General features: G+C 34.6%; 1 protein-coding gene across 1 annotated transcript in view; it reads right to left on the bottom strand.

Annotated features, from left to right (window-relative positions):
- Positions 1–460: 460 nt before the first annotated feature.
- The window catches only part of ZCWPW2 (zinc finger CW-type and PWWP domain containing 2), a 122208-nt gene continuing 110376 nt past the window's right edge, over positions 461–12292 (bottom strand). Inside the window, exons 7-10 of the mRNA XM_033131767.1 lie at positions 11074–11132; positions 9840–9907; positions 3705–3829; positions 461–622 (exon numbers count right to left, since the gene is read on the bottom strand). Coding sequence (XP_032987658.1) covers positions 461–622; positions 3705–3829; positions 9840–9907; positions 11074–11132 — 414 coding nt within the window. The remainder of the gene's footprint in view (positions 623–3704; positions 3830–9839; positions 9908–11073; positions 11133–12292) is intronic.

The raw sequence follows: 12292 nt of genomic DNA on the forward strand, positions 1-12292 counted from the left end.
ACTACCATTTTTTATATTTCCTTTTATTTTGTACTAGCCTAATTCCACTACAAATACACATTCTCTAAGCACATTAGGTTTAAATTATCTGTAAGAATTATAATATCTGTGGTAGCCATTTTAACAGCCACATTTGAATAAAGAGCTTAAATAATTACTGTAAAGCATGTGTTTGTGTAGTAAGTTTCATAAACCATTTTAAAATTAGGGCAAACAAAAAAATCTACAAACATCTACAAATTTAAATTCTAAATTTTTAACACTAACTTAGATATCATTTGATTGCCTCTCAAAACAATGGATATTCTCAAAATATAAACTAGAAAGTTATTACAAATATCAACTAGAGTATACATATATATATATATATTTCACGAAAAAATTTTTAAGTTTTTGACTTTGGGAAAATATAAAGATGTAAATATTTTTACAATTAACTTTTGAAAGTATCTATAATGCCCTAAAATTCAGACATCAAAGCATCTATTTCTTTAAACTTGTTAGTTATGTTTTCAATACATTCCCCAGCTTTTAGTTTTATCCCATCAATTACAAGACAGTCCTCTTCATAGTGGTTTTCAAATGGACTGCACACAGAAGCTTCAGAGCTGCATTTAGAGAACTGTAAAAACAACAATACAATTAATCAGAACTACATAAAAATTACTTGACAACCGGGCTTAATTTTTATAACTAAACATAAAGTAGTAACTCCTCAAGCCACAGCAGTCATACAAAGTTTTCTGTCAGGGTGGTGGTCAAATAATGATCCTCATATATAGTATTATGTTTAGTAAATTTGTTAGTATAATAACTTAACTATTTAGGTCTTACCTCTATTCCCCAACATTATAAATTTTATTACTTTTAATTTTATGTTTTGGAAAAATGTGATCATTTTAATTGAGTTTTCTGTATTTGTTTATTTTTTAAATTATTATAGGGAATACAATAAAACTGTTTTATTCACATTTTCTGTGGTCTTCTCATAAGCATCTGCATTATTAATGAATAGTAATAGTTTACTCTAGCTTAGTTGAACAGGACACCGATAAAAACAATGCAAACATACAGACACATACGAGATTTATATCTTCAAGGTTCATTAAAAGTTGAGTTAACGTCCCATGAAATTCAAGGAAAAAAAAGAATACACATGTAGTTTATATAAAGTATTTTCATATATCAAAAATGTACCTTTAATATAACTAATCATTCAATAAATTGTCTTATTTGTATATGGATTATCTAATTTGTGAATTATTCAGATGGATTTTATAAAAATCTAAAATTAATTCCCTCCCATTGCTTGCCAAGCCAGGGCATGTCATCCAGTGTTAATATTAGATAAAGAAGAATGTAATTAGGAAGGTGATTCTGCTGAGGAAAATAATCTCACAAAGTATTTCAGTGACAAATAGAAATGAAATTTGATTATCCATGTGTGTATGTTGTTTTTTTTTTCCATATTGCTACTCTCATCCATTGGTATAAATGCTTGAGAAAAATCAACTTGAAAACTCATAAGTGAAGTGAATGATGAAAACATCATCAAATTTACAACTTTGAAAATAGCTCGAACAATATCTGCTCAGAGAATAAACATGCTCAGAATTTAAAATCATCAAGTGGCTCTTTTTGGAGTGTTACTTATAAGAGGCTACTTTCTCCTAAAAACAAAGCACATCTCCCATTTTAAGTAGAGTTACCTTTGAAAGCCATATAATTTTTTCCTATTACCTAAAGAAAAAAAAGAAAAGAAAGAAAAACATCCCTGAGGTGATCATTTCTTTACTTTTAAACTGAAAATTGCTCCAGTTTTCATAGTTGGTTTCAAAGCTATTTTCCTCGTTTAAAAGTGAATTAAAACCCTAAATATCCTGAACCTGATGTGAATACCAGACTTACAAAGCTCAGTGTGGAGAGTGGCTTATAAACCAGTCGGCAGGAGGTACTCACCTGACTGCCAGAAGTTAAAATGGTCCATTTTTACAATTCCTAAATGCCTTTTGAAAGCATATAATAGTATAATACAAGAATTTAAAACAAAAATCAAGCTCCTGCCTGGTGATGTATTAACACTATGCATTTTACCTTAAGAAATAAACATCAAAAGTAATTTTCTGTTTTATCAAGTTACTAGTTATAATGGCAAAATAGAAGCCAATTCTGTGACAGTAAAAGCTCCAGGACAGCTCTATAAAAATCAACCTGGCTGTATTTTTGAAAAAGACGAACAGCAAAAATTGCAAAAAAAACACTGCACAAAACCATATGGTGCTCAAACAAAACACACATTTTCTAGAAAAGAAAAAAACTTGCACATTAATTACATAGTATATAAGATATATGTCACAATCTATAAATCTTGCTATACAAAAGGTAAGACATATATGTGCGTATGTTTGTATATATACACATACATAGAAAACAAGTTTTTTTAAAAAAGGAACTCTAAATGGAAAAAATGGATTGTAACCATGCAAACTCAGGTACAAGTTGGCATCGCTGGTGCTAGTTAAGAAAACTATCATGTTTTTGCACTCAGTAAGAGTTTTTAACATTAATTTTATTTTCTTTTAACACATTGATCTCCTTAACTGTAAATTCCATATATTTCTTGATTTCTAACTCAATAAAAGAGATGTTTAAAAATCATCTTCATTCTTGTTGAAGTTCTGAATGAAATCATGCAATTGGGCAGCCTGCCAAAGTGTGTAAACAGCCTTGTCCATTTGCAAATCCACCTTTTTCTGCATCTGAGAATAGACAAACTTGTGGATGGGTAGTTGCTCAAAGTGAGAATGTGGGAAAAGAGATAAAGGAAAGACATCTCAGCATTTGTTCTCTCTAGTGACTGCCATCCTCAATTCTCATCTGTAATAACAGCGAGCCTTAGGTGTCAGTTCCTATGCAAAGCACTTTTCCTGGTTTGCCTTATTTAACCTTTAAGACAATCCACTGAGGCAAGTGATAAGCAACTTTGCCAAATTACAAAGTCTCCAGTGACACGACCAGGATGGGACACAGGCATTAGATTCCAGGCAGAGATCCTAACCCTGTGCTCTCTTGACGCCAGGCCCACGATACATCTAAATGAATGAACTGAGAGAATGAATGAAACCTTAAGGAAACAGGACTCCTCGCTGCCATTTTTATTCCTAACAGCTCAGGGAACAGCTGTATGCCTGGTGGAAGTGTCTGCCTTATGACTTCTTTTTCTTACATCTACCACATTGCTATGAATGGTGCCATGTATTCCAATTAAAAATTCTACCCCCAGTCAGTTAATAATGGGTTGATAACCTCCTTATAGAGGTTATCACTGTGCATGAAACAGACAGGGCAGATTTCCCAGTGAGCTGCTCTTATCCTGGCCCGTTCTCCCAACTGTAGGGATCTGCAGTAGCGGGAGGACCCTCTGTGGTGGCACTTCCTCAACCACTTTATCCCAACCTCAAAGATAGAAAAAAACAAAAAGAGCTCCTCTGCTAAAACACAGATATTTTTTCAAAGACTGATGGATGTATTATGATTTCTCAACAGGCTTCTAGTTTATTTATTCAGCTCATGACAATCAAGGGCTCCAATTTCAGAAGTGAAAAAAGTTTTCCCTACAATGAAAATGTATATCCAGGAATAATTTCTGCCATGTAAAGAATTTGAGGTTGCTATTTAGGCCTGATAATAACTATCAATACTACCTTTTCTCTTGTATTGTTTTCCTCTCCACGGTCCTCTTCAGACTCATCAGGTGTTGCTGTGGGTTCTAGAGCTTGTTGTAGCATTTGCTCCAGTTCTTTTAGTAAAATTTCTGTCTCAGAGACAACTAAAGAAACATCATTAACATAGTAAAAAATGCTACAGCTTAATTAATTCAATCTAATTTATAATCTTAACCACCCCAAAAGAAGACACCTTCTAAAAGTTACGAGATAAAAATTAATTGATAATTTTCACATATGGCCTCTGCTTGATACAAAATTATTATGGATTTCCAGGTGAATATTTTGCAATTATTCCTTAAAAAAAATAGGTGACATTCTCACAGTGTGTAGCCCATAAAGTATTCCTGCTACAACGAAAGCTCATTAGAATTTTGTTTTGTTTAAAATCAGGAGCCAAGGACAACAAATGATGCTATTTGTAGACCAAGAACAAGGGTCAGCAGATTTTTTTCTGTGAAGGGCCAGAGAGTAAATATTTCAGGCTTTGTGGGCCAAATGGTGTCTGTCACAACTACTCAATTCTCCTGTTGTAGTGCAAACCATAGACATGTACACAAACAAATGAGAGGGGCTATGTTCCAATAAAACTTTATATACAAAAAACAGGCAGCAACTGGTAGGACTGTGGACCACAATTTGCCCATTGCTGTAACAAACTATTAAAACTTCTGTTTCAAAGGGGAAGCCATGTAATTAAATGGCTAGGCTAGACACAGGCTAACCTATTCCTTATCCAACTATCAACACATCTTAACTGCCTAATCTGGTATTAAAAAAAACCCCACACTTATAAAAGGTGTGTGTGTGTGTGTGTGTGTGTGTGTGTGTGTGTGTCTGTGTGCACGCATGCGTGCACTACTGTGACAAAAATATGTAAGTAAAAAATCTGGTAACTCACTGAACTTGCTGAGATAAAATAATATCCGCCACCAAAAAAAAGAAATGCTTATTATAACTATAGTCTCAACTACTGATTAACAATGTGCAACTGAATTCCTGACTTAAAGAAAACAAATATTTTCATTTGATGTAGTCTCATTGAAATAAAGATCAAGGAAAGGAGGCCATGTGTGGCCTGCTCTCCTTCACAACAGACAGACGGAACATTTAAGAAGTCCTTTCAAAGGGAACACGATGTAGAGAAAAGCCATGAATACACATCCCATCACCTTCCACTCTGGTTACAAAAATCTGACACACCTCCTGTTATCTACTGTTCATTGGCAAAAATCATACTAGGTAGAGCAGTTGAAAGTTCATAGAACATGAAAATAGACCAAGCAGGACACAAACCTAGAGCTAAAATATTATCCTTGAACACAGAAGCAAGGTGTTCTCAGCAATAACATTCAGTTTTAATCTAATTGTGGAACATATTTAATTTTTTATGATTAATAAAGTTTAGGAACAATGCATATGACATATACATCCATACACACACACACACACACAGGTATCCTTGTAAACTAAGCATGTTATAAGGTAAAAGAGATTATTAATGAAAAAGTTTTGTGCATCATTTCCTTTCCTGGAGTTCTAACGAATCCTTACTTTATTATCATCTTTGTTGTTAATTTTCTCTTACCTATTACTCATAAAAAGGAAATTTTAAAATTCTGCTAAAACATGTTTATTAAATAATAATGTTAAATAAAGTCATAGGAAGTTATTAAATAGAAAGTTTTCCTTCCTTGGTTGTCCCAACAGCACTAGAAAAACAATTTTTAGTTTACACTTTTCACATTACAGTTTTGTCTACAGAAATAATTTTTCTGTCAAAATGTATTGCATGTCCCAAGTATTTTTATATTTAATCAACAAATATTTACTGCATGCCTACTAAAGGCAGGGGACTCAAGAAAATAGGTACAGACCAAGGAGCCTTCCTGGCCCTCGTCTCTTCCCAGCCAATCTTAGGTTTTCTGTATGGAAAACTTTCAAAACAGTTTGAAAGCAGCATTTGATAAGCCAGTCCACAGTTTAGAACGAGTTCCTGTGTTCAAAAACAAACAAAAACTGTAACTGACATGTTAGTTGTATCCTCATAGATCTGTGTTCTATGGTAATTGCTAAAGCCTAAGAACACAGAATATAAACTATTACATTCTAGAACAATAGTATTCAAATCTTGATGGGCATAAGAATCACCTGGAAAGTTTATCTAAAAATATGAATGCAACCCTATGTCTACAGAATCATGATTGCTAGAAGAATGTACATTTTTGTTGAAGCAATGTTTCTAATGAAATTAACCTCGCTTTATGACAGACTTCTTACTAACCTAGTACTTCACAGACAACTATTTGTGGTTACTTTCAGACTGATTCCCCAGTCCCACTCACTGACGTTTTGTTTTCCTACTTTATATTCCGAGTCTATGGATATTGATACTGACATTTAATGCACTGTTGAGAAGATGGATTTTTGAGCTGTGCTGTAAAGGAAAAATGGCACACAAACATCTTTATATTTCTAAAGCTACGCTAAAATGCAATCAATTTATGGTACTGAATGTCACTGCTGAATGGCATTGTAGGCTCTCTGTTTTCAAGTGATCTGGAAAAATATGTACACTGCTTTTTGATCAAAGGGTAGACAAAGTAATGGATGACTTCATAAATCAACCAGGGTTCATAACATCAACTGATGTCAAATTCTACTTCCAGAGCAAAGGGAGTTTTGCTTTTCTAAATGGGTGTTCCTATATTATAAACTGATAGAGTTCAAAAATAATTCTCAAGAAATAGCAGTTACTGTAATCTACAAACTAGGTTATCAAAATTGGTCAATGATATCATCCAAAGATAGAGACAGAATGAATGCCTTTGCTGATTGCATGACCAATCATCTTCTGTCAATACTGATTATCCTGTAGTTTCCCTGACTTCTCTGAATTTGTTGTTGAGAGTAAAGTGGTAGCATTACAGCTGTTCCATCACTCAGAGAAAGTGGAAAAAAAAAAAAATCTCATACTGAAGTCCATATCTGGCTTTTAAAAATGAATTTTTGTAAAATAAATCAGTGTTGTTTTTCCATTACTGACAAGAAATAACTTACTGTTTGTCTCAATTATCAGTCACTATTTTAAAAGCATTCAAATGTTTATTTAGAGAGTTTCCTTTAATCTTTACTTCTCCATTAAATGTTTAAAGAAGCTGTTTCCACCCTTACATAAAGAGGTTACTGTTTGGGTTATCCCAAAGCTGGCACTAAAAAATACCATCTTAAAATTTGCTGGGCCATTTCAACTAGAAGTTTTGAAGGCATTCTTACAAAGTGGGGAAAGGAAGCAGGAGGAAAAGGTACTTGGTTCTGTTTTGTTTTTAAGGAACCGCAAACACTCCTTTGTGTGTTTGCAATTTAAAAGTAGAGATGAGTAAAATACAGGCTGAAATGTAAAGAAGAAGAGAGCACCCTTCCTGGAGACACAAATAGGAGGTGAGGTGTTTTGTAGGAAAGGCGCATGAAGGCCAACCGCACTTTTCAGCCTAGAGGTTAAAGGTAACTCCACACCAAGAGGTGAGCACAGTTTGTCTAGAGCAGTAAGACATCACCTTTCTCCCTGTCACCACTTCTACCTCCCAGAGCCAGGCCCCAGGGCCCTTCATGCATCCTCTAGAGCTCACCCCATGATCCAAACCTTTCCTCTATTAACCATTCTCTTCCATGCTTACATGTCCCAGGTGTATGATGAACACATCCTTTGCTAATTTAATAATGAATGGTAATAGATTATTAGTTTGTCCTGGGTAATATGTCAATCTTTTATTGAATCAAACATTTATAGGTGTCTACTCCCCGAAAAGAAATTAGCTATTTACCAGCAGATAACAGTGATAAAATGAAACAAATAATGAAAACTCTCGAGGACTAAGAGTAACAAAAATCAATTCATTAAAGAGGATACTAATGGCAATAAATACATTTTTAAAATGTTTAGAACAATTACCAGTGCTGTACCAAAAAAACACATAAATTTAGCTTTAAGCTTCCTGATACTCAAAGCAACCAAAGAAGTAGCTGCACACTTTCATTAACTTAAGCAGTTATGGGATCTTAGCAAAATCATATAACCTCGTAAGTGCCTCAGTTTCCCCATCAATAAAATGGGAGATAAAATACTATTTTATCTACTTCACGCAGACCTTGTGAGGGCTAAATAAGCTGATATATATGAAATACTTAAAATACTGAGGACACATAGCAATTGTTATAGGTATTGGTTATTATTACTATTATTATATTATTATTATTACTGCTATTATTATTTCATCATCATAGATGATTTTCTTGTCCCTAAACACTGGGGAAAATGAGTTATAGGGACAATACAAATATAATACATGATATTCCTGGTAGCAATTTTCCAAAAAATGCAGACATGCGCCACCAATACTAATTTCTTAGATTAAATCTTTACATAGCCATGGGCATAGAGTTTGAATTATTTAATGATTCCTCAACTTCTTCTATTAATTTCCAGAAACAGTCCTCTCCCTATTGGATAAGGAGGCGGCCAGTGTACCTCTTTACAGACGAAGAAACTGATACTCGGAAACTAAAGTAGCTGCACTTGATTAGCTCTCCTCCTGATCTCTAAGGTGGAGAGAGGAGCAATCAGCAGCACATACACCGGTAAAGGGACAGCAGGTCTGGGGCAGGAGACTGATAGGAGACGTTAGCACTGGAGTGTGAGACAAAAAGGTCGGCAAAGCAAGGCTTTCAGAGATTCAGGAAGAGAGTATAATTGTCCCGTGTTACTCGATCTAGCTCTGATCCTACCTTAAAAAGAAATGAGAGATATCAGAGGATTGGATCTAGGAATCCATAAACTTATGGGTAGGGGGAGAAGTGTTTGAGGATGGTTAAACTACTGATGAAGAACCACCCTTTAAGGAAGTAGTCAGCTCTTGCAGAGAACATGGTGGACTAGATGCTTCTGCTCTGTAGGTGTTCCAAATGGGTTAGAGGAGTAAAACACAGATTGGGTTAACTATTTTAACAGTTAACTATTGAGACTTTTAGAGCCATACAGAGTGTGTGACTCCTGAAAAAGCTTCCCTTTCCAGGGAAAAGCACTGAGATGTATTCACTCATTTACATGAAGAGTCATTTCCAGTCCCTGGCCTCCTGGCTGCAGTGGGTTTCTTCTGCAGTATTCCCTGTGCGTTTCCGGGGAGAAGGATCGCAGCCTTGGAGCCCTCAGCTGCCGTGCCAGGGTCTCCTCATGGGAACTCAGTCCAGGGACAAGCTGACTTTTGCCTTTCTATGGGAATATTTGAACTGATCTTGTGAGGCAAAAGAGTCAAGAAAAGGTACCTTCATTAGCAGGAAAGCAACAACTGAATAAGTTCAAGAAGGAATAGAAACAACAGAATTTTGTAGTGGTTTAGAAAAGGAATATAAGGACTTAAAATAAAATAGCCATCCCACCCTTTCTCTGCCTGTTTTCCTTTCTTTTAATGAGACTATAAATAAATGGCTATTTAGCCAATTGAAATGCAGTGCCATATGATCTGGGGGTGGCTACAGGGGAGAGGGAGTATGGCATGAATAACTTCTTGGGGTCTAATGTGCTTTAAAACCGCTTTGCATGGCTTCCAAAGTTCCATCTTGCAAATAAGCATTTGCCTGCTTTTTAAGACTAAAGAAAACGTAAAAAGAGTAAAGCACTTTTGAAAACTAAAACTTTCTCCCTGCATCCCACTCACCCTACTGTGTTCTAATACCAATGGCAATTAATTCAGCTGGAAGCCCCAGGCTGCTGCTTTTCTTCCTTCTCTCCCTTTGGCACCCCCTAGGACCCCAATACATTTGGAATGGAGAGGTCTGGATTGAAATGTATTGATGCTGGTATTTCTTCCCACAACTGCCGGTGTTTGATTTTTAAAAAATTAAATACATGACAAAGCCAGAGAAAATTTAACCCAAGGAAACAGAAACTGAAAGGCAATTGAAAAGCCTTAGTATGTAAATCAATACTAAAAAATGACCCACTAATGTTTCTCAGATATGTATATACGTACATTTTTTTCTGCAAAGGACTACAACTACATTTGGTAGAATTAAATATAGGCAAAAGAATCAAAAGCAGGACCAGGCTTCACATACCCAGGTTTTCCTTTGATAAGGCATCAGCTGAGCAAACATTTTCAAAAGAGCATTTTAAAATAGCTTTCCTAGAAAAAGAATTAGACAGATTGAGTTTCAAAAGATCAGTCATATATAGTTAAATGACCATCCATGTAGATGCATTGGTAGTTATAAATCATGAATGTATATTTCTTTATCTTGAGGTACTTTTTCTTGGTCGTTTTATACTGTAAGGCAGCATGATACAGTAAAAACCAAAGTGGAATAATAATTATTTGAGCTCTCAGTAGGTGAAAAGCACTAATGATCTACAATAAGCACCTTACATATAGGTTTTTTCATATAATCCTCCCGCCAAAAAAAACTACTAATTGTTACTTTCATTTTATAAAGAAACTGAGACTCTGAGAAATTGAAAAAAATGACAACGTAAAGTAAATGGTTGAGTGTGACAGAACTAAATTCTAACTGCAAAATCCATGCTTTTCCACATCACGATGATGCAAATTTAGTCAGAAAACATTTGTTCAGGTGCATTCCTCTAACCATAAGATCCGAGGAGAGCCATTTAACTTCTCTAAGCCACAATTCTTCATCTTTTAAATAGAGATAATTATCATACACTCCCCACCTATTTGATGGGGTTAACTGGGAAGTGTAACTGAGATAAGACACTGAAGGTCCTTCTTAAAAATTTCATTATTCATTTTCTGAATAAAGGAGAAAAAAGAAGAGAAGAACTATCAGTTTGCTGCAAAAGTAACTGCGGTTTAAAACGTTAAAAATTATTGCAAAAACCACAATTATTTTTTCACCAACCCAATATAAGATCAGTCTTTGTCTTTGAGTAGGACTCCTTTTAACATAGCACTGATTACTATTTATTAAAAATAATAAATAAGTAAACTATGGCTGGTTCAATGATAAACACAAAAACTTGTCACACAGCGGCTTATTAGTTCATAATAAAGTCCTGTTTCTGATTTGTATTACCTATTTTAAAGTAAAAACTTGCTTTTCATCTGTTGCTTACATGATACTAATCTTTGAAAGTTCTAGTTCAACATATTTATATAAACATAAAACTTTCTCCATACTTCTAAGCCTACTACTTATTAATTGCTTTAAAAAATTTTAAACACAATGTTTCCCTAGACAAACAGAATCAAGAATCGGGGAAATTTCATATAATAAGCACATCTAATACATACGTTTCAATTTTATAATACTTTTTAACTTAAAAAAACCATACCTCTTCCTTTTTCTAAATGTGGGCCTTTTCTTTTTAGTGTTATTTTTGGAAATTTGCATCTGTAAGATAGCAACAACAGAAAGGTGAGTTAGTTCATATAGGACCAGATGCGCTCAATGTAACAGTGAATCCTATACAGTCCAAGTATTAATAATTTAGCCTAGAAGGAAAACTCTGGACCACAGCCCCAAACAACACCTGCAACTCTAAGTCAGCCACGTCATAGTCACTGCAATTGCATTGCTCTGCTCAACCTCTAGGAATGGTAGACTGATCCAGTACAAATGCCTATCCCCTATATCTACTCCCCCTTTCTCAACTTCACAAATACATAAAAGTGCTAAGTAAAACAACTTTTAAGTTTTAATACATATATGACTTTTAAAGAAAGAAAAAGAAATACCCAGCTGTCAGAAACACGAGGAATGCAAAGCCCTATAGGTGGGGACTGACATGGTGAAGGTCCACAAGGCATTTGTACCAGGATAGGGGCAAAAGGGCTTGGGACTTGGGTTTTATGTCTAAGCAAAGATAAAATAAGAATGGAAAAATTAGAACCCTCATGCATTACTAGTGGGTATGTGAAATGGTGGGATACTGTTTGACAGTTCCTCAAAATGTTAAATGTAGAGTTACCTTATGATCCAGCAAATAAATCTATCTATCTATATTTATATAGATAGATATCCATGAGAAATGAAAACATATAGCTATGCAGAAATTCTACATGAGTGTTCATAAAATAATTATTAATAATAGCCAAAAAATAGAAACAACCTAAATAGTCCATCAATGAATACATAATATGTGGTATAACCATACAATGGAATATTATATATCCTTTAAAAATAATGAAGTCCTGACACACACTACCAAATGGATGAACTTTGAAACCGTCATGCTAAGTGAAAAGTTAGAAAAGTCAAACAAGAAAAGGCCACATGTATGATTGCATTTATCGGAAATGTCCAGAAAAGGTAAATCCATAGAGACAGAAGTAGATTGGTGGTTGCCAGGGACTGGGGGGCAGGTGAGAAATGAGCAGTGACTGCTCATGGGTATGTGGTTTCCTTTTGGGGTGATGAAATTTTTTTCAAAACTTAGATAGTGGTATTGGTTGAGTAACTATAAATATACTAAAATCCACTGAATTGTACACTTTAAAAGAGTGAAGAAATTATATGTCAATAAAGGTATAATTAAAGAAAAACTTAGTGAC

This window comes from Rhinolophus ferrumequinum, chromosome 17 (genome assembly GCF_004115265.2).
Source record: "Rhinolophus ferrumequinum isolate MPI-CBG mRhiFer1 chromosome 17, mRhiFer1_v1.p, whole genome shotgun sequence".
Lineage (NCBI taxonomy): Eukaryota > Metazoa > Chordata > Mammalia > Chiroptera > Rhinolophidae > Rhinolophus > Rhinolophus ferrumequinum.